The following is a 24,120-nucleotide window of genomic DNA, read 5'->3' on the forward strand; positions in this document are numbered from 1 at the left end:
GCGTGGGGCACATCCAGAATTATTTGTTTAAATAGGTCTAAAAGCAGAAAGGTCACATGGAATCTGATTTTTCCCAATGTGACTTGAGCCACGTTCAGATCTGGTTTCAAATCTGATTTCATGCAGAGATCCGTCTCAGTCTGAATGCAACAACCTGATCTAAATCAGACTCCATGTGACTTATTTAAACAAATCAGAGTCCAATCTGCGCATGTGGCACAGATCTGATTCAGTCGCTGGATTTCGCTGACAGTCTGAACACACAGATCTGATCTGGTCACTTGCAAACGGCAGTGTGAAAAATGTCGGGACAAAAGATCAGATTTGAGAGAAAAACAGATACGTTTGGAGGGGCACTGGAAGCATTGTTTAAATAAAGGGTGTCACTGAGGTGATCTTGGACAAGAGCACTTACCCTAAGCATGATACTGACCATGATGTTGAAATCATGATACTGAAATTAAATGATACTGACCATGACGATACTGACATCATACTGACATCCAGGGGTCATCGTGGTAGACATTTTTGTAAAAGATCCTAGTGGAACTCATTTGGTTCCATTTGTACACTCAGAGCTCAGAGCTATGGGGGTACTTGCGAATAAAGCGTTTGACAACCGATATAGTATAATGGACTCATAATGTGCAATGGAATCATTGTAAATCAATGTTGTGAAGCCATACAAACCTGCAGACTTGGCATTCAGACAGTAATTGGGTATTAATATTATAATCCAAATAGGAACATTATAATGGTGTAAAACAGAAAATCAAAAAAATTCTGTACCTGCCTGGACATTTTGATGACCCCTAATGACCCCTGATGATACTGTCATGATACTGATACACTGTAAGTATCTTCTTGTCACAGGGCTGTGACTGACAGGCCCTATCACAGGGATGCTGTTATTTGGCGATATAGCTATTTCATTTTTCCTTTACTGTTCATGCCACAAGAGGGCAGTATAACATCATAAATCAGTGCTGTTGCACAGGCAGCGGGATCATTCCCATTCATAACTTTATCCGACGGTAGCATAATATTATCAGCACTGTCATATTTCCCATAATTCCTACAGGAAACATTCATCTTGTGACTAACAAACAAATAAACAAAAGAACAGTAACTATGGCACAACGCCCAAAATATGACTTCTTTTCTATCACACACCTCATGAAGGCTTGAATTCATTCATTGACTATTTTCGTTTTTGTCAAATTCCTGGGCCATTAGATGACCGGGTCATCGGTCAACAGGAGACTCGGTAGGAGTCTCTTTTAAGAGAGGAGAGACAAAATCAGATTTCCAAGCGATATAAAATTAAGAATCCAGTTATTTATTGGAAGACAGTCTCGGAAGAAAATCCAACTGGTATATATCACTGAATTATTGAAATATATGACATCTGATAGAATTCATTATCATTGTTAGTAGTACAATGATAATACTGGCCTTGAAGGGCTTCGGCATTTACATGACCCCCGGTATTTGTGCGTTTTTTAGTTATTTTCCCCAACCATTCCTGTTTTCAATTTCATTCATATGGTCCTTTCAGATGGGCAAGCGATTAACGCGCCAGGTAATTCATTTTTGTTTTGTACGCGCAGAGAAGAAGAGGGGCGACAACGCAATCGCATTTACCTGGGCGAGGTTCCGTGAAATCATCGTAAAGCGTGCTCATTTCGTGCACAAAACCGCGACTGATGACTAGACCTGAATTGTGTTGAGCGTTTTTTTATTTTTACACTTGCGTTGTCGCGCCCCTCATGAGCAGACCTGTCGTTGATCCGTAAGGCGACAACGCCTGCGTCACATAGCTCCCCGTCTGAAAGGACCAATAGTCTGGATCGAGCTTCATATCAGTGATCAAAAGAAAGTGCTTCAAACTACATCCCATTGGTTGTGAATGGTTCTGTAGTGGTAGTATTCTATGGCACTCAGCATGTAACCGTATGACTAAACTAACACTACATTATCCAAGGCCCCATTTAGACTGCAGTCACATCCAGTCAAATCCAATTCAAATCTGAATCTACTTTGGCCCGACCGTTCACACTGCAAGTGACCAGATCAGTGTTCAGACTGGCAGCCGAAGTCTACACACAAACAAGTCACATGGAATCCGATTTATTTCTGCAGACTGAGACGGATCTCCTGAAATCAGATTTGAATCAGATTTGAAACCATCTCTGTATGTGGCATACAGCAGTCACATTTGTCGGATTCCATTTGACTTAATTGTTTGTGTTTAGACTTACACTTAGACTGCCAGTGTAAATGGAGCCCAAGAGTCAAATCAAAGAATCCCTGTGTGCATTACTCCTTCATGCTACTATGCATTGCATGTTGCTACAGAATGCTTTCAATAATAAAAATAATAATAATGAATTCTACAACATATAAAATCATCGTGTTATACCTACAATAAACTAACCATTAATCAAGCAACAACATGTATCCTGACCAGTGCATGTTACAGAGATTTCAGTTCCTTCCTGGACATTTTATCGTAATCCATACATCTTAATAAAATGTATAAAATGACACGGAATGTAATGTAATGGCGGATATGATGCAGATAAACTCGTTCCTCACAAAAGATCTTATAAAGTCTGTCCATTAACAAAGGAATTTAAAAAGGACCCTGGTGCCTAATTATAATTACTGTATGACGAAAGCTCATTACAGGGTTAGCAGATCTTTCAAAGACAGAATTGCGCTGGCATGTATTGCTTCGCTCATTCAGTGCTTGATGTGGATGAAACTATGAAAGAGGTCTGCTTCCAAAAGCTCTCTCTCTCTCTCTCTCTCTCTTTCTCTCAATATCTTTAAGATGAGTACATTAAATTATGTATGTTAAACATCATCAGAAACATCCTCAGCAAAGCCACAGGGGGTCACTGGACCCTTTTGAAGTTATTGCGTCCGTGTGGAAATGGTGTGTGTCTGCTAGCCGCTACGCTACTGCCTCATGGTGTTCTTGATGATCCAGCGCTGTCCGGAGCAGGCCTGGAGGACCAGCAGGTAGCCAAAGTAAACGTTCGCTGGCACGACTTCCAGACAGCGCCCCGTGGCTCGGTTTATGATGGACTGGTTCTGAAGGACATGATGACAAAAGAGAGAATGTTCCGGACTTTAATAGTCATCACAGATGTGCCTCATGGGGGAGCTGAAGTTATCTAAGCAAAACCTACTAAGGAGAACAATAAGGGGAGCCATGTTTGATAAGTAGCATCTCATTGGATTAAAAAGGGCTTATTACATTACTTATATGCACCAACCACACCAAATCAAATGCCTTGAATGTGCAAATCTGATTGGCGACAATAAACACCCCTGAATCCCTTAACTCTGATTCAGTGCACCTAATGTCCTCTAAGCACTAGCACACAGGTGCCCAAACCTTTTCAGCTCAACACCCAAAAGAACGAAATTTACAAAAATGCATTATGAATATTCAGTGCCACCTGGTGGACACCAGTTTTGGTCCTCATTGCCACCGAAGCCCATTATAAATAAGGGAAAGAAATTGTAATTCTATGTAATGTGCATATCATCACCAGAACACCAGATTAGAGGATTTTCTTTTTCTTTTTCAAAAAGGCTTCCAAAGGCGCCATTGGCACTCTTGGCCACCAGGGGGAGGCGTCCAAAGGCGTCATCTGGCATTGAAGGAGTACTGCTTTAAAATAGTGAACATACAGATCTAAGTGCCGCGCTACGAGCTTGTAGATCTGCTATTTTAGAAAAATTGTGAAAATGTGGCTTTGAATATTCTGTATATTCTTTCAGAGTGAATGTTTTTAACGCAAATCTTTGCTTCTGGGGGGGGGGGGGGGGTCCCTGGAACAACATATTATCATATGGGGGTCGGTGGGCCAATTACATATATTTTTGGGGGTCCTTGAGAACCACTGACATATAGAAACATAGATTTTTCAGAAAACTTTAGAAGACATTTTGTAGAATCGGCCTCAGGTCTAAATGGGTTTTAAACACTCCACTAGTACCACCCCTGTGCTGGGAGTCTGGGACGCAATCAGTGTCATGCACACCAGGTGAGCGTGCACAGACGCAGCTCTGCCCCTCCCCCCTCCCTCACCTGAGTGAAGTGCCAGGTCTTCTGCTTGGCGATGGGCACCTTGTCACAGTTGAGCAGCTGGGGGAAGGCGCTGATTTGGTCGTCCACCACACAGCGCGTGTCCTCCCCGGTGCTGCCCAGAGGGCCCAGGAACAGCTGTCCCTCTTTGGTGTATCGCCCTAACTGGATCGGAACACACACACACACACACACACATTTTTGTATTACTATTTTTCTGAGAATTAACGTAGGTACCCTCAGAAAAAACATGCAGTATAATCCCGGTCTCTAAACTGATTTTTTTTTATGGAAGTTAATGGCACTCTGGAGTCAAACGTCATACTGTACATACTGTACGTCATAGACAACTGACATCAAAGTCTGGCCACATGAATCTGAAATCAACATAGGAGCAAAATGTATTTATTTATTTGTAATATGAAAGGTCCTCCTACCTGAGGGCCCCATCCATGGCAGGGATGCAGGGTGGCTGTGTGGTTCTCCTTCACACCCTGGTCCATACACAAGTGGGTTACCTTAGTGTTACGAATCTAAAACAACGCAAAAATAGAGTTTGCATTAAAGTCACAGCACAGTCCAGGACCAAACAATGCAACAGTATGTGATGGTAATCTGTAGTGCTTGAGAAGAAAGAGGTGCCGCACACTGTCTTCACTTATAGAGCAGCAGTTTGTTCAGCTGAAATAAACTGCTGCTCTATAAGTGAAGACAGTGACACTCTTTTTTTTCTCAAGATTCGCATTCGTTTGCCTGCTCCGACGCACCTGTCCTTGTCGGTGTGCTTTTCTCTACAAAATCTGTAGTGCTTAGAATGCGATGATGCAAATGAAATAATCGCAACAGATCTACGCACACCGACCGTTAAAACAAATAATGTCACCCATTTGAAATCTCGCCCAATCTCACCCATGTCTTGGTGTTAGTCTAGTTTTAGTCAACTAAATGTCATAAGATTTTAGTCGACTAAATCTACAGTTGATTTAGTTGACTAAAATGTATTTTGGCGGGCCTTGATGCCGTCGTAATGACTGTTTGACTTGTAGATCGGCTATTTTCAGCATGCAACCAAGTGTAAAATGACTTATACTGGATCTCTTGTCCACTAGTCCCTTCTTAACATTTTTATCTAGTTTTTTTCCGTCTTAGTTTCAGTCGACAAAAACATTCTCTCATTCTCATTCATTCTCAGATGTGGCTGTTGTGCACATGTTGACTCAACTCACCTCACCGTAGAAGAGTGTATTGTTGTACCTCCTCATTTCCGGGTAGACATTGTCCAGGTACCACTCAAAGTTCTTACACTGTAGACTCTTCCTGAGCACCAGCCGCTGAGATATGTCCCCATAGTCGATGCCATGGTTCTGCCGAGAGGTGACATGACACAAGTTTAAGGGGTCTTTGCAAATACAACATTTGAGAACCACTAGTACTAGACTACTAGTGGACTCCTAATATTGTGAGTAAATAATTGTTGTACATATTCTGAAGAAAACCTGGAGACTTGACATCCAGTATTAAAGTGGACGTTGTGATCAAAATAATTATAATGTGTAAAACGAAATTAAACAATTGCCACGGACAAGACCAAGTCTTTGCCACGGACACATTTGTCTGTGTACAGACCCTTGGTTGTGGGAAAACCCCTCCCTGCCTCTCACCTCCATGGGGATGTTCCAGGCCAGGTAAACGTTGGACTTGTACTGGTCCATCCACACCTCGGCCACGCGCAGGGCGTTGCGCCGCGTGTGGAAGGCGATGTTACTGTGGTAGGGCTTCTTCATCCGGGCGATGTGGGCCACCCGGGAACAGGGAAGCACCTCCATGCTTCCACCGCACAGCCACACCTGGAAGGTGCACGGAATCAGACACACTTGAGTTAGCGATTAGCGTTAATATAATATATTACGGGCGTGGGCAATATAAATTCAAAATGTCGCACAAAATGTAATAACGGTGATAATAATGACAGTGGTCAACGTATGCGCTGGAAAGATCGTAAGGTTACCTTGTTCAGCAGTGTATGTTAAAACAACAATAAACACTAAAGGTCTATTCATACTATTCATAGGTTTTCCGGAAACTGCAACATGACGTCACTGAGCCGCGGTGGTAAGCGATTCACCGCTCACCCAAACACATCTCTCTTGTTTTTACTAATCAGTGGTCACCTTATCACCTAAAACTGGAATATGAATAGGCATTAACACTGCACTAACCAGAAACAATATTTCTTTCTCTCTCTGTCTATCTGAGTGCGTGCGTGCGTGCGTGCTTCCGTGCATTCTACCGTGCGTGCGTGCGTGTGTACACCTGCGTGCGACTTTCTCTCTCTCTGTCTCTCTCTCTCTGCTGCACATGCTGAACATCTACGGCCAAACTCTCTAATAGATAGCAGGACCTCATTCCACAGTGGTGCCACGCTACAGTAGCCACTGCTCCACTTTAACCCATTCCGACCTGAGATCAGATTCATACGAGGTTTCCACTGGACACACACTGGTCTGATTAACCCATTCTGACCTGAGATCAGATTCTGAAAATGTCAGTCGTTCTTCGATTTTTCAAAAATAGCAGACCTACAAGCTCGTAGCGCGCCACTCGGTGACGCGCTATGAGCTTGTAGATCTGCTATTTTTCAATAGCTAAAGCATAACATAGTGCTAACACCAAAATGCGTTCCCGTTCAGAATGGTTTAAAAAACAACTGGGGGTGGAAGGGAGGGAGGCGGAGATGGAATATAGAAAACAGGCCGACACACAGACCCGGATGCCCAGTTCAATGTTCTCTCCTCCGTAAACGTCCATGCCAGAGTCCAGCAAGCCCAACTCCCCGAAGTAGTCCCGGTTGGCCACAAAGGAGCAGCCAATCATGGCGGGAGTCCTGTCACGATAAGGGAGATGAAACAACAGTATAGAAACAGTGAGATCCTCATCTGTTTATTTCAGCAATGACTGAGCATGTAGGCCACGCGTCCCCTGTTGCTCAAGGACTCACTGGCGTTTTGTTGTGTGGGAGTGACCCAGGCCACGCGGTCAGTTTTTCTCTAAATGGGGTCCCATTTCGCCATTTAGACTGCAGTCACATCCAGTCAAATCCGATTCAAATCTGATTTATTTCTCTGAACTGCTGGCCCGACCGTTCACACTGCAAGTGCGTGCGTGCGTACGTGCGTGCGTACGTGCGTGCGTGTGTGGTCCTTTCACGCACGTGACAATTTTACGGGACGGCGCCCACGTAAATACGCTTGCGTTGCCACCCCTCAACGTTTCTGCGCGTACAAAATAAACGCAGGCCTCTCATTGAAAATGAATTACCAGCCGCATCAGTCGCTGCCCATCTGAATGGACCTTAAGTAGTAATGTAAGTGAGTGAGTAAAGTAAACCACTGAGCAATAGTCGGCAATTATACATCTGTCTAAATAACTAGTCTAAAATGAACGTTTTTTAACGGTCTAGGCTTAGCTTAGACATTGATTAGCAGTTTTTTAAACGTCTCTATACTGTATATAGACCATCTATATAGGCTATATAGACATCGAAACGATGTTGTTTAATGTTGTTTAGACGTATTTTAGACGTCTAGGCGAAAAATGCAAACATTTTTTCATGCCAATAAAGCCAATTGAATTGAACTGAATTGAACTGAACTGAACTGAACTGAACTGAACTGAACTGAACTGAACTGAACTGAACCGAACCGAACCGAAACGGAACCGAACCGAACCGAACCGAACTGAATAAAGTGACTTGGTGAGAGAGAAACCACATCCTCCCTACCTGATTGGTGCAGTGGTGTCCCCCTCGTCCCACCACTGCTTGGGAGGGTTGATGTACATGCACCACAGCTCCCAGTTGTATCCGTGGCCTGAGTTCTCATAGCGCTCCAACTCAAACGTGTCGTGCTTGATGTTGTCGATGGAGGGCAGGATGATCCTCTTGTGATCGTCCTTGATTCTGGCCAGAACTGGCTCAGCCCTTAAAGAGAGTACACGCACGCAGTGACGCACACACACACACACACACACACACACACACACACACACACACACACACACACACACACACACACACACACACACACACACACACCAATTGGGAACATGGCTGAAAGGAGTGGACTGGCCTTAAAACAGTTTTGTTGCAAGGAGTAGCATTGGTGAGGTCTGGCCTTTATAGTACACGCACAGGATAGAGAACCCACTCACCAGGATGGCGTGAACTCCACGTGGGCATCAAAGAAGCCTGTCACCTCAGCGCTGGCTACCTTCCAGCCCTCAATTCTTGCACGTATCAGTCCCTCTCTCTTCTGGTTCCTGACTATCTTCACCAGGCCCGGGTAGCGCTTGTTTACGTACTCCTCCAACGGTCCTTTCAGTTGCTCTGGGCCACAAAAGTCAAAGGTACTAATCAACAACCCTCGTTCTCGTTCACGTTCTGTACATATTCAGACTCATAGAGGAATGAATTATCCCCCAACTCCTAATAAAATGGGGGGGGGGGGGGGGGAGTTAGAAAAAACACACACACAGATCTACAGAAAGATATGACGATATGACACATTTTCTTGGGAAACCTGTGGTGCTTTCCAGCCTCAAGCGGCGAGTCTGAAGCTCCCAGAGCAAAGAAACGCTCGATCTTTGATCTCCCACTCCTTTTGCTGCCAGAGCCAAGCTCACTCCCTTTGCATTATGCAGGCATCCAAGCATGCGCATGCTGTACACATGCACATATACTGCTACGTACACTGTACACATGCACATGCATACTGCTACGTACACTGTACAAAAAGTACATCAACTTACATGACAAATGTGTGTCTCTTCTTATCCTTCACACATACAGTACACACACGTGCGTGCATGCATGCACAAATATTTCCACTGTGCAACATTGACAAGTAATTTAGTACAGTATTAATCTAAATGTATGAGTGAAATCATTGTTTTTATCAAAATACAATTAAGTGAACATAGTTTAACCCATTTAAGCCTGAAATTTAAAAAAACTCTTCTAAATGGGTTAGGGTTATCCTCCAGTTTTCTGAAATAAATATTTTCACGATTTTTCAAAAATAGCAGACCTACAAGCTCGTAGCTATGAGCTTGTAAATAGCTAAATTATAACATAATGTTTAAAATACCAAAAAGTGTTCCTTGATACCTTGATAGTAAAATCCCCTGACCCCCGCCCGCTCCCCTACTTTCTCTGTAAATACACTATGATTCTTCTGATACCAATTCCAATATGTTTTGTGGCATATTTGTATTGTATTGTATTGTCTACATGTATGTATGTATTACAGATTAATTGAGTACAAAGGACCCCTGCACGCATGGGGCTTTTTGTGTCATCCTTTTAGCATAACCTTTGAAAGTATTCAATCACTCAAAATTGTAATTTCTCCTGGATTTTGTATCAAAGTCCCAAAATTCACCAGAACTTACATGATGATCTACATGTTAAAAGGAGGACCCAGAGACCCCACGCTTGGGGGGGGGGGGGAGGGGTGGTCTGGGCAGTGCATGCAAGCAGACACAGATGTTCACTTAAATAATGAATGGTTTATTATTAACCCATTTTGATCTGAGATCAGATTCTAAAAATGTCTTCTACATCCTGACAGTTTTCTGAAAAAGCTGTGTTTCTATGTCAGTCGTTCTTCGAGTAAAAGAAAATAGCAGACCTACAAGCTCGTAGCGCGCCACTCTGTTTACGAGCTTGTAGATCTGCTATTTTTCAATAGCTAAAGCATGACGTAATGCTAACACCAAAAGGGGTTCCCGCCCAAAATGGGTAGATGGGTCTTTGCGTTTAAATGGCTCTAAACTGCACCCATCATTTTCCAAAGCTATAGCAAGCCTGATAAAAAAAATATCAAACTCCCAGAATTCACCAGAACACATGGGCAATTACATCTACTCTTCACCACAACACCAGGCCACAGAACCAGAGGACTGACTCATACTCTTCACCACAACACCAGGCCACAGAACCAGAGGACTGGCTCATGCAACCAGAAAAGGAGGGTTATTTGTTTGTACGTTTGTGCTTTGTCTGCCGCCGCAATCTCTCCTTGCTCTCCTCGTCTCTGTGATGGATAGCTGGCTCTCAGCCATCCACCAGCGCCAAGAGCAAAGGGAGGAGGAACTGTCTCCATGTCGTTTTTCTCTCGTGCTCTTGCTCATCGCTCAAATTCGCTCTCCTCGCACGTCAAGACCGTTTGTTGCTTGACTTTCTTTCTTCTCTCCAGTCATAACAAGTCTGTCATGCTGCCAAAGTCTTTGAGATCTTATTTCTTTGCTCGCAAACTCCTTTTTAGTTATTTTCCACGAGCAGCGCAGCTGTCAGACGAACGGAATATAAAAAAAATGGCTTCAATCTGCCCAGCATAAATAATATGCGAGTAGGGCATATAAACAGCGGCTTTCGTGGCCTCCATGTATAGGGCTGACGTGATAAATGTGTAAATGTTTAGTCATAAAAACCAAAATCAAAGGTTTTCATATGAGTGGAGTAAAATTACAATATTTGCCTTTGACAGAGTAGAAGTAAAAGCACTGAGAATTTAAAATACTCCAGTAAAGTATAAGAACCTAAACATTTTACTCAAGTACAGTACTTAAGTAAATGTACAGTGCTTAGTTACTTCCCACCACTGTCAGTCACCCAGCTGAACATCACCGGCGCCTGCATATAAGCATAACACCAGACGCAGCTTTGTGTCAACGGGATGCTTGTTGTCACCTTGTCACGTCAACGGAATCGCCGCCACCCCCCACCCCACCCCTGCCATGCACTGTCCCCAATGTAACAGCTGTCTGTCAGCAGACGCATGACAAGATCCTCTCCAAGCAAACACGAATACGGGACTATGTGCTGTTGTCGTGCCTTATGCCGTTGTATTTAGTTGTAGTGTTTGTACACGTGTGCCACGGACGGAGAGAACTGGAACAGGATAAAGGGAGCTGCCAGTGAATGCAAAAATAAGGGCAATAATTTATTGAGGCACTTAGTCAGTGTCCCAAACCATACCGTAGAAGGCACAAAAGATTAGCTGGGCAGATTGTGGATGACTGAAATTAATGATATGAAATTCCCTCAAGGGTGCTTATTCTGTGTTCTTCTGTGCAGTGCTTTCTGGCTGCGTGGCACACATGCTCATGGGGGAGCTGGGGTCACATCTATGTTTTAGTGGGCGTGATGCAATACTGAAAGTGGTTATGGGTTTTTGTCAGGTGAAACCTGACTAGTGAATACTCGTGACTCTGATCGTCATCAGCTATAGTCATACTGACGTGATTGGCTGCTGATAGCCAATGGAAAGACAAGCAACGGCAAAGCTGCCTCTAGCCAATGGGAAGGGGAGGGGACAATATCCCTGGAAGCCACGCACTAGCAGGCACTAGGTGAAGTTGTGGGCGTTCATTGTTTTTTTTTTTTTTTAATACTGTTTTTATTAGGCATTTTTTTGTATGACAACATCAGAATATTATCGACAATGATAATGAGTAGTTCTGTTAAATAAAATGAAAAAGATAACAGGCAATGTAAATGTTCCACATACAATACATAATAAAAAAGACATGATAAACAAGAAAAAACTAAAAACAGTTAAACAATGTGTGAACAGACAAACAAAACAGGACAGACACTCTTGCTCTCAAACTTTCCCAACATGTTGTTGTAAATTAAGTGAATTACAGACACATTCTTTTTTTGTGGAACCTGTGCTTGTTTTCAATTCAACAGTATCAGTCTGCGAGCCAGTAGAGTCACATATTTGTCTCCACCAGGCCGAAGGCATGTGGGGAGAGTATGTTTTGCACTCCGTCCGTCCGCGTGTCCGTCCGTCCGTCCGTCCGTGTGTCCGTGTGTCCGTGTGTCCGTGAACAGCTAATCTCGGCCACCGTTAACCCGGTCGATGCCATATTTTGCACACACACTCCCTGGATGCCAACCATGAACCTCTGCCCCAAACTTTCCAGAACGGCCTGTTATAGCGCCACCAGGAGGCCGCTTTGTGCAAAACAAGTTTTTCGATGCCATATTTTGCACACACACTCCCTGGATGCCAACCATGAACCTCTGCCCCAAACTTTCCAGAACGGCCTGTTATAGCGCCACCAGGAGGCCGCTTTGTGCAAAACAAGTTTTTGCACAGTACACCTACAGATTTTGTCCAAACATCACGCAAATTGGTACACAGTCTCTCTAGAGCCATTCAACGAAACGGGTCTTTCAGATTTATCACACTCCATCCTGATTGGTTAAGATTGGCTTCCAAAGTTCACAGGAGTGTTCAGTTTCAAACAAAATGCTGCAAATCATGAACACATCGCGTGATTTCCGTGAAATTGTGCACCCACATTCCCACTAGGCCGAGGACGAAATGCCACATCAACAATTTCAACTCAGACCCAAGGTGGCGCTATAACTGGCCGAAAAGTGTTTTTACCTCTAACTGCACGGATCTGTGGATAACTTTGTATGCCAACTCCCTAGAGGCCAAGGAAAAACCTTTGCCTGGAATTTTTCACATCTGCTCTTTATAGCGCCACCAGGAGGCCGACATATGTAAAACACATTTTCTATTATTACTCCTTCAGATTTTATCCAAATTTCACGCAAATCGCTATACACTATCTCCATAGTCATGTGATCAACACGGAGCGGCACCATTTCCCATCTTCCATCCTGATTGGCTAAGATTGGCTTCCAAAGCTCACACGATTCGTCCATTTCGAAAAAAGGCCACAAATCACAAACACAGTGTGCAATTTCCGTTAAATTATACACGCACATTTTCACTAGGCCGAGGACGACATGCCACATTTTTTTCCTCAAAATCAGCCTCACGGTGGCGCTATAACAGGCCAATTCCTGTTTTTAGCTATAACTGCATCGATCTGTATACAACTTATGTATGCACACATGGAAAAACATTGTACCTGCATCCCTCCAACACGAACCTCCGGCCCAAATCTTCCTCAACAGCCTGTTATAGCGCCACCATGAGGCCACAACCTGACCTGCCCTGGTGGAGACCTGTGCCGATTGGCACTTTGTCTAGTTTACCATGTTATATTGGAAAGTAGACAGTTTGACCCCGGGCCCCCTGACTCCCATAACTGCTGTCAGTGGATCCGGGTCAAAAGGTCTTCCAACAATGTCTGACAGTGATTTAAATATACTTTGCCAATATGATGTTAGTTTAGTGCAATGCCAGAACATATGAGCTAGAGTGGCCGGCGACTGGCCACACCTGTCGCAGGCTGGATTCACATTTGGATACATTCTGTTGAGTTTTTCCTTTGACAAATGTAACCTGTGTAATATTTTAAACTGTATAAGACCGTGCCTGGCACATACTGAAGAAGAGTGCACAAACTTTTGAGATGTAGACCATTGCTCGTCAGTGATAGATATTCCTAAGTCGTTTTCCCAAGCAGATTTTAAATACTCCAAGGAGGCATTATTATCTAAACATGAGAGAGAATTATAAATAATAGAAACACCTCCTTTGAGCAATGGGTCAGGTAGAAATATAGATTCCATTGATGAGTTGGGAGGTATGTTTGGAAATGAAGCAGTGTGTTGTGTTAAAAAATGTATCTGTAGAAATCTAAAGAAATGTGATTGGGGTAAATTGATTTTGCGTCGTATTTGTTCAAAGGTCGGAAATAACCCATCAATATAAAGATCTTTGAAGGAGTGAATACCATTTCTATGCCACACTTTAAACAATGAGTCAGAAAGGGACGGTAAAAAAGCATGGTTAGCGACCAGAGGTGCGCTCACAGAACCCGGGTGCCAACCGAAATGCTTTCGTATTGACAGCCAAATTTTGAGAGAATGCGAGACTATGGAATTCTTTGGCAACTTAGTATATCTTGAGGCCACTGGGGAAAAGATTAAAGCTGACAACGATGTTGGGGGACAACATTGACCTTCAATAAATGCCCATGTAGGCAATTGATCTTGGAGCCAAAATGAGAGCGCACGTGCGTTCATTGTTTTTGCCACGATTTTGCAACCCATTTCTTTCACCCAGTGTCAATTATCTAATGTAGGGCGCTACATTTCCTCTGCCAACCTGGGGGGCAACGGACTGACCTCATGCCTCTTTCTATGTATGAGGAGTCCAAGCTGCTTCTTTTCACCTGACGGGGGGAATTTCCCCGGCCGGACGTAGCGCGTGAAAGGAACACGTTATTCCGACCAGTTCCTTTCCCCTACATCACGCGCCCCGGCTGGCCAGGGGGAGGTAGTTTAGAGACCAGGATTACTGCATGTTTTTTGTGAGGGTACCTACCCTAGGGGACCATTGTTTGGTTATTGAGTGGTTATTATAGAAGTAGCAGTTAATAGCCAATATACATTAGACAAAGACTTACAGCAGGGGTACTCAACTGGCGGACCGCGCTCCGCAACCGGACCGCGGACCACCTCTTTGCGGACCACCCAAAAAATAATAATAATATAAATAACATCAGATGGTACATTTCTCATGTGAAATTGCTGCAAAGGCCCCCAAAATGTCCCCCAAGGGCCCCCAAAATTCTGGCGCGCGCTATGCGGCCTGCCAGGGCGTATAACTCCCGGCCTGATTTGGAGTTCCACTCCGGGCCTGTACTCTGCACCCCATTATTGGTTGGGTGGAAGGCGATCTGATTTGTATAAGCTTGGCTTGACCATACTAAACGGGCATAGAGCCCCGCTCTCCGATGGATGCCGCGCATGGGACCGGACCTCGGTCTTATTCAAAAATATATTTGTGGACCTTCATCATTTCTAGTTGAGGACCCCTGACTTACAGTATAGCTGGAACTTGTAGTGTGTTGTTAATAATAACAGGGAAAAGGTTTTTCCTTGGCCTCATATAGTGTAGGCCTATTATACTGTAGGTTAAAATCCAGTGATGTTTAAACATGCGTAAGTATTTTCCGTTTTTTGATGATTTAACCATGAAATAGCCATCTTAAAGGCTTTTAAACTTTTTGACAGAGTGCCTTCTTGGAGCTGTTTTCTTTTTGAACTCCTGTATTAGGGATGATAATAGTTAATTAATAGTAAATTCTGCGGTTCTATCATTGGGCGGTTTTCTGTGAATTAATGCTGTCTGCGCGTGCCCGAGGAACGCGCATGTGGGCTGGTTAAAAATAAGTCCCCCCCACCTTGGTAGCCACAGAAACGTCTCTGCTTTTGCATGTGATGTGACAGACAAGACAGTGCACTTTTCATTTAATTTCATTCCTCATATTCTTTCTGTACAGGTATATCAGCAAAATGTGGATTTTTATGGTAGACATTATTGAGGGAAATTAAGATTCTCAGATCTAAACAAAACAACGCAGCTGATCAACTAACCAGTTAATCGATCGATAAGGTTATCAATTATCAATTAATTAATTAATCCATAATTGACATCCCTAGTGAATATTGCAATGAATGTGAGGAATCAAGTTGTATTGTGAGGCTATGAGATTTCAGGTGCAGTGCTATTGCAGATTGTATTTATCCAGATGCCACATTGCGTAGGCTAGAGATGCAAGGAGCTTAACTATTAGCGGGATAGCATCACGGGAACATTGTGTGGGAGGTTCAAGGTTGTCTTTGAAACCTTGGAGTAAATATTGTGACTGCTAGCTTAATCCAGTGGGTTTTTTGTTTTTACCTTGGAGGCCCCCCTTCTTACATCTGACACAAGCTGTGACCTCCCATGCGCACGCACGCACGCATGCACGCACGCACGCACGCACGCACGCACGCACAGACACAACTTGTATTTACTTACGCCCTTTGTACTTCTCATATGATTAATAGAGGAAATAGTAGGGGTGCACGGTTATGAAATTATGACTAATCTCCGATTATTTGATATTTGGCTATACCGATTCTGACCGAATCACAATATACTATTAAAAAAATAGCCTATCGCTCACAATGCGCCGCGTTGCAGCGTGTTGTGAGCTTGTCAATGTACAATTTTTCCTTTTTTCCTCTTTTTGAGAAATGTAGGCTATATATTTTTTTGGCCCATATCACATTGAGTTGATGAAGGCGACAATTTTGGACAACCTCCAAAGAAAAGTCCCATGATCCTTGGCGCCCACAAAGGAGTGGCCCTAACATTGGCTTAATCTACACTCTACAGTATGTAGACGGCACATCTTGCCTGCCCAAAATGTAATTCCTGGAAACTGTTTCCCGACCTTCACAAGGATTTCCCAAACAGTGGTGAAAAGTTGAGTCTGTCCGTTCGAATAAAAATATGAAGGATTCGTCAGCGGACACGTCAGTGACTGTGATTTATAAACAGCTTTGAGTCCGTGTTACTTCCGTGTTGCGTAGCATAACAGTGACATCAATGTCCAATCCTTGGTATCTTTACCGTTCATGTGTGCTCTGCAGGCAGCAGAGCTATGTTGTCACGCTCACGCTAATGAAACAAAACGCTACACGGTGACAGTACAGTATTATTTCATGTCAAAACATTGACATTGAAGTATCAGAAGATGATGTTACCCAGGTAAAGTAATGTGTCACTCTGCATGTTTAACTAAAGTTTTCTACATGTCCAAAGTAATTTCTGAAAAAGACATGCCTAACCTTTTTTTTTCTTTTTTAATCATACTATAATTGTTAATATAATGCCATTTAGGTCAATGATATAACATGTTGTGATATAATAATAACTGTCTTCCGTGAGAACATTAGGTTTTGATCTGATGACGTGCGACAGCCAAACTGTCAGCCGCTCCGTGACAATAGAAAGGTTTGGAAGCCCTGATCTACTGAGCTACACCACATGCTTCATTATAACCCAATCTGACCTGAGATCAGATTCATACGAGGTTTCCACTGGACACACACTGGTCTGATTAACCCATTCTGACCTGAGATCAGATTCTAAAAAATGTCAGTCGTTCTTCGATTTAAAAAAAAATAGCAGACCTACAAGCTCGTATCGCGCCACTCGGTGGCGCGATATGAGCTTGTAGATCTGCTATTTTTCAATAGCTAAAGCATAACATGATGCGAACACCAAAATGGGTGCCCGGTCAGAATGGGATAAAGAGTGTAATTAGTCAATCTGACAGAATGCATAATCAACCATGCTTATCATATCTCCTCCCGTTATTTGAGTGATCCTCCCTTAGATGCATTATATATGAAGGAAACAGATTGCACTTTATGATGAAATGCATGCAGTACGTGCGCTTGAAAAGCAAACTGCTTGCTTATGGCTGCATGGTGCACCAGATAAATAGCATGCATGTTTCGGACTAGAATTTGAGGGCATAAAATCAAACTAAATAGACCCATATATGTAAGGGTCCATTTGGTTTAATTTTACACTCTCAAGAGTTAACCCATTTTGGGCGGGAACCCCTTTTGGTGTTTTAAACATTATGTTATAAGTTAGCTATTGATAAATAGCAGATCTACAAGCTCATAGCGCGCCACCGAGTGGCGCGCTACGAGCTTGTAGGTCTGCTATTTTTGAAAAATTGTGAAAATATTTATTTCAGAAAACTAGAGGATTTAGAAGAAATTCAGGCCTAAATGGGTTAAAGATCTATAAGGCTCCGTTTGGTTACCAACTCTCCATCACTTAGGGGACCACCTGGATGAGAACCACTGGGCTACACAATACACGTGCCTCTGTACTATGTCCAGCTGCTAAGACGGTACTGACCATAACACATACTGTACTGACCATAACACATACTGTACTGACCATCATCGCTGTTGTCATCCACCAGGATGATCTCCTTGAGCAGGTGAGCCGGTGTGTGATTGACAGCCGAGTGGACGGAGCGCAGGATCACCGACAGAGCCTCGTTGACGAAGATGAAGATGAGGGAGATCTGGGGGAGGTCTCTGGGGTAGATGACCTTCTTGCATCTGGACACGCATGCACGCACACACACACGCACACGCACACACACACACACGCACACACACACGTGCGCACACACGGGCACACACACACCAAATAATCGATTGGTACAGAATTTCAGACAACCCCCGACACAAACATCTTCGGCAACTGAACAATGTAAAATAGAAAAACAGGGTCCACACTATCATGTCCCCTAATTCAATTCAGCATTCATGATTGTGTGCAGAGTAACTCAATTTTCCTATTTTCAAGTCTTTGAAAAACACAGGGATCTAGTCGTCTGGATGGCATGTGCGTGCCTATGTTTCGCACATTCTATTTTTATGACACTCCCAAATGAAAGAAGCAATATACAGCAAATACTAATACTCAAATAATGCCTTGCTGTATACTCTGCTCATCCTAAATCACTACACTACAAATATAAAAAAAAGTTCAGGGACACTGAAAAGCAAACCCTCTTCTTCCTGTACATTATTATCACCTTTTTTTAGATTAATTATTTTAGACTGTAGTGCTTTTTTGATAAGTCAGTGTAGAGAGAAAGGAAGCCATGGAAGAGAAAGGGGAGAGACATGTGAGACATGCCCGTCGTATCAGCAGATGTCCAGAACAACCCATATAGTCATATTCGGTTGTTTTTTTGTTTGTTTTTTAACATGAACCCTATAGCATAATGGGCATGTCATGATAGGCCAACATAAAACAGGCTAACGTAAATAACCACATGCTCAGAGTGTGTCGAAATGTGACATGTGAGCTTGTAGATTGGCTATTTTTGCTGTTTGACGTGCAACAAAGAATACAGGGTTTAAGTAGTTAAAGACGTATACCCCCAACCCAGACACTATAATACCACTATGTCCCCATAGCTATCAGACCCAAACACGCCTCTCACACCACTTTGATGTCGGCAACACAAAGAAGAAAAGAAATCCTGAGTGGGAAATGGAAGCATTGGATTCTGACACCCCCTCCGGTTGTATGAGATGGGCCGGGGGGTTCTTCTCATCATCAAACAGGAGGGGGCTGACGCTTGCTTTAACAGCCTTTGTGCTAAAGACGTGTCCACGCGTCCTCTCAATAAAAACTGCAGGGTGCTATGAAAGGACGTGTGGAGATATCTTTAGGTCCTTTTTAACGCCCTGTGCAGCGCTCAGTGTCATGTTTCGTGCATGTGCGCACCCGCGCAGGCGTTCACTTCCTTGTTTACGGCCTCGACAAAACTGTCTATTTTCTCTGAATCTACGTCGCTGTCCATGGTTTTGGTCAATATGCTTATGTTCTGTCCTCATTTCTGACTTAACCAACCATCTAGTTTGGAATATAAATGCTTCTAGAGAGGGATGAGACTTGACAGCACGAGGTAGTAATAGAAGATTATACCTCCCGGTTTTGGGGGGAAATGGAAGGCGGGGATTTTCAGAGTAAAATCTGGCTCATCAGATCACCTTTATTCTGAAAAGTTCCCCGGAAAAAATAAGCGTTAAAAGCATTGAGAGAGGAGACTTTATTCAAAAAAAGAAATCCTTTCTGTAGATACTAGCTGCAGTGCATACATTACATACTGTATACTAAAGAAGACCGAACAGATAGGTTTGTGCCAAACCCCAGAACCACGGAGGATTATTGGGGAGTGAGGCGGAGTTTTAGCCAATAACAGCAATAACCCCAGCAACTGCTGCTGCTGGATTCCACCCAATTGACCGAAACACATGCTCCCCGCGGCAGACGGGAACCACCGCGGGCCGCGGCCATCGGCCAGCGGGGAGTGGAAGTGATACAATGATAGTCACAAACTTGTTTTCAGCTTTCCCCCTGCACCAAATCTCCTGATAACATCAATATCGTTCATGAGAAAGTGGTTTGTTTGTGCTTATTTTGTTGAAATGGTGGAAGTTGCTACTCGCTATGGATGACCCGGATGACCGCCGCTGCCCGCCGGGTTGAGCCAGATTTAACCTTTACCTCTCACTTCTGTGTACAAACACTGAATGTTGTCTATGAGTCACAAGTTGAGTCACATGTTTTTTTGGGATGGTAAACCATGCCCGCATATGTGGTCATGTAGGGCCCACATGACCACATATGCGGGCATGGTTTACCATCGCAGGCTACAGAAAGTGTTGGTGGTAGAGAGTGAGTGCTAAACAAAAGTGACAGATAAGGTGTTTTGGACAAAGATTGCAACACTGCAATACGTGCAGCGCTGCATTTTCACATGTCTATAGTGCATTGTAGTGTTATGAGACCAAATTCTCTGCATTGCGTACTGGAAATCACTAAAGCGAAAACATAAATAGCTGTCCTCAATCACGGTAATCTACTCACTTGCTTGGACGATAGTCTGGAATGGTCCGATCGAGAGAGATCTTGTCACTGAGGTAGGCATTGTAGCCATACTTCTCCCTCAGGTTTTTGGCGTCTCTCTCCTCGGACGGCGACAGTGTGGCGGGAAGTCCGCCTTTACCGCGGCCTCCGAAGCCCTCGGTCAGGCCCAGGGACTTGGACAGACCTGGTGAAGGCAAATCAATGAGCAGATTGAGGCCACACGTCCGATCACTATCTTTTTTTCTTTGTTGAATTTAATGATTCTTGGTCAGCCATGCACCGAGAAGGGATTACTGTACATCCACAAGGGCCCCAACATAGTATTTTAAGAAGCCATGGGTTGTGATTTAGCATACTGGAGAAGAAAGGAAGTACACTGTTGTGTAGGTCCCAGTAGAATTTTCTTTTCATAATTTAAAATAAATAAAGATAGGAGATAGTGAGAAGTTCAGTCACGCGAGAAAGACTCGGAGTAGAATCGCTGCTTCTTGGCTTGGAAAGGAGCCAGCTTAGGTGGTTCGGGCATCTGATTATAGGATGCCTCTCTAGGGTCTCCCTAGGGAGGTCCTCGATGCACGTCCGACTGGGAGGAGACCCCGGGGCAGACCAAGGATGAGTTGGAGGGTTTACATCTCCAAACTGGCCTGGGAATGCCTCGGGATCCCCCATGCAGGAGGAAGTTTAATGTTGCTCTGGAGAGGGAGGTCTGGAGCTCTCTGGTGGAGCTGTTGCCCCCGCAACCCGACTACAGAACAGTGTGCAGACTTGCCTCTTTATACGTATTTTAGTTCAGCACCTTTTTGTGTTTGATGTGAGCGCTTCCCTTTTGGACTCTATTTCGCGATTTAATTAATACACCCTGACAAGTGATGACAATGACACAGTGACACAGTTTGCACGTGTACACACACACACACACACACACACACACGCCAGATTTTCCTTGAGCTATAGGGGAGTGTGCACGTGCAAAGTTTCACACTAATCAGACAGACATGCTTCATGATTTGTGTCATTAGGTGTAAAACAGGCCACTCCCACAAACTACAGAAGCCAATTGTAGCCAATCAGAATAGAATATGATGAATCAGACAGTATAGGCTTTATTGGTGAGGTTTGGACTTAATCTGTAGGAGTATATTTGCAAAAAGTGTAAGAAGTTTAAGTGCATGCATATACTGGAACGTTTCATGCCAATTGGTCCAGTGGTGCCAGAAATGAGCTGTTCACTTCAGACCTGCACAGTCAGACTGACAGACTCACATGAGCAAAAATGATTGCCTTGGGCCGTTCCGGCCTGGCGGGGATAAACGATGTGACAGACAGTGACAATAATAATGCCTATAGTGCATGTTTCCCAAACGGGTCGGGATCCCATTTGTGGGTCACGGAACATTTTTTATGGGTCACAACTCCAGTGAGATATTTTTTGTACATTTAAAGATAATCTATATTTCAAAACAAAAATATTAGAAATAAAAAAATATATATAAAACAAGCAGACAGAAATTCAGAAATTCAGAAATTCCATAAATAAAAAAGAATAACAATTAAGAAGTATGGTGAAAATAGCCGATCTACAAGCTCACAATGCGGCATGAGAGCGACGTGTTGTTGTGTTTGATTGATTGATCTGATTGATTGATTGATTGAAATATGTATTAACAGTTTGCAGAATTACAGTACATTTCAAGCACAACTCAATACAAAGACTGTTAACTGTGAGTGGACGACCCAATAAAGCATTACACTTGTTTACAAGAGGGTCCACCTTGTTCAATTCATCAAAACATTTAGATACTAATATAGACACTTAATTCTATATAGTCAAAGAACAGAACAGCAATTCATCATTGAGGTAAAAATGGAAAGGAAACATATACTAGTGAGGGGGAAAGGGGGTGTGCTTGTAGATCTGCTATTTTGCAGACGTCCCTGGCCGGGCAAACATCACATTCATGCATATGTTTTGGGTCACTCACTCACAGGCAGTCTAAAAGGTTTGGGTAAACTGTTCTGTCATAGTCATTAGTCATACCATTCAGCTGTCTGTATACCACGTCCTCCAGCGAGCCCAGTCTCCTCAGCAGCACCTCGTGACTGACGCTGGGACCTTGAGCCGTGCTGTTTGTTCCCCGGGAGGAGGGCCTCGTCTTCCCCGCAGCATCATCCGGAGTCTCCTCCTGCTGCAGGGCGCTGGTGGCTTTGCCGCCTTTGATGATGCCGCCGCTGCTGCTCCGCGCCGTGTTGCACTTGGACCAAAAAGTCATGAACCCCGCAACCGCAAGCACGTTCAGCACCAGTAGAACCCTCCATCTTCTGTACACAAAAGCCATTAAAGTCGTGGATGTCCTCTGTAACTCCGAGAGAGGGGACACACTATCTTGGAGGAGGAGGATGTGTCACGGATTTCAGGGCAGAAAGCTGCAAGATGGGCATCGGGGGCAAGTTAGATATCGGCAAACCCGTACATATTGAGGGTATTATTATTATTATTATTATTATTAATGTATTATTATATATGCAATTATGCATTATTTGGAAAAACAGAAACCTTACAAAAAATACACATCATTGCTATTTCTAAGCCATTTGATGCCCGTAATTATTTCAATCAGGTTCTTACCATTTCGCATAGCCAGGGCATTATTCCCCGTGCAAGAATTTCGGGAGCTTGACCATGACTGCGCTGGCTCTCATTCGTGCCAAGATCGTACGTAGAATAATATGACAAAGAGAAGAGAGAATCCGACCTTAAATAATTTAAGAGTCTATAGCCTACTGTAAGACTATTATCAAGTCTTTTTCTCCTCCACGTCCAACAGAAGTCGGCAAGGATGCGATTGAGGACTGCGCGCACGCCGCACGCATCACTGCACCGAGGAGATTGACCAGCCGGTAAATAATCGTTGTTGATTAGCGCCTAAACTCTTAACGTAATACACGTCCAGGCACGTTTCTGTGTCCTTTTAATCTGCTGTGTATCATATCATCCGATCCTTTTCATACGTCGTTGATGTATAATTATTCAAAATATTGCAAGATGTGATTCCCGACACTATGCCATGGATTCAGAGCAAATATAATGGTCCACTGGACGTATGGCATCCCCATGCAATGTAAAGCTCCTTAAAGACACGATTCATTCAACGGTGGAATTTTGCTTCTTCTTGAATGTTCTGATATTCCCATTATGCAGTTGAGCAGGAAAAAACGCCATCCTGTTATTCTCTTGACTGAGCCAATTTTCGCTAATTCTCAATACGAGCCAAATAGCGCTTAATAAGGGCGCGGAGAAAAACGTGGACTGGATTCCGAGAGGTCCCTTTGAGCACTGCATGTGTTTCAGTGTTTGGAATGGTTCATGGTAGCTCAGTAGGCTACGGAATGGGTGGGGTGGGGTGTCTGCACACTGACTGACACCACCACCAATTATGGTAGGCTGCTATACACTATAATAATTGTCTGCAAGGGCTTCTATATCTGGTGGGTTTAATAATAGTTTTATATTAGTTATTTTATCTGTTATAAAAACGAGCTAACACGGTCTGCGACCCAATTAGAACCTGGCTAGAAGTATGTCTCTACAGATGCTTCAAAAGGATAGAACATATGAAAAGCCCCCTGGAGTTCTAATGTACGCTTGAAGACAGTTATTATAAGTGGTATGGAAAATACAGCACAGCATCACTGGAAGAGGAGCACAGCAGCACACTTTAGTGGATTGCTGAACTGTGATGTGAGTGATATTTAATTTGCTTTACTTAACTTTCCAGC

General features: G+C 43.6%; 1 protein-coding gene across 1 annotated transcript; it reads right to left on the reverse strand.

The window, feature by feature from the left end:
- Positions 1–1,383: 1,383 nt before the first annotated feature.
- galnt17 (polypeptide N-acetylgalactosaminyltransferase 17) lies at positions 1,384–23,562 on the reverse strand. The gene is made up of 12 exons (XM_083772960.1): positions 22,970–23,562; positions 22,382–22,767; positions 20,344–20,527; positions 17,848–18,014; positions 8,312–8,486; positions 7,884–8,081; positions 6,869–6,986; positions 5,764–5,949; positions 5,329–5,466; positions 4,540–4,635; positions 4,106–4,267; positions 1,384–3,099 (listed from the first exon to the last, which is right to left on the reverse strand). The coding sequence occupies exons 2-12, from the start codon at positions 22,677–22,679 to the stop codon at positions 2,965–2,967; spliced, it is 1,857 nt and encodes a 618-aa protein (XP_083629086.1). The 5' UTR covers positions 22,680–22,767; positions 22,970–23,562; the 3' UTR covers positions 1,384–2,964.
- Between the last annotated feature and the right edge of the window lie 558 nt (positions 23,563–24,120).

The sequence above is a fragment of the Protomyctophum parallelum genome (assembly GCF_964188405.1).
Source record: "Protomyctophum parallelum genome assembly, chromosome: 9".
Taxonomy (NCBI): Eukaryota; Metazoa; Chordata; class Actinopteri; order Myctophiformes; family Myctophidae; genus Protomyctophum; species Protomyctophum parallelum.

Coding starts and splice junctions, on each gene's coding strand:
- galnt17 (XM_083772960.1), bottom strand. CDS start 22,679: ATGGCTTTTGTGTACAGAAGATGGAGGGTTCTACTGGTGCTGAACGTG. Junction 20,528..22,381: donor GGTATACAGACAGCTGAATG/GTATGACTAATG, acceptor TGCCTTCACCAG/GTCTGTCCAAGTCCCTGGGC. Junction 4,636..5,328: donor ATACACTCTTCTACGGTGAG/GTGAGTTGAGTC, acceptor GCGTTGTTTTAG/ATTCGTAACACTAAGGTAAC.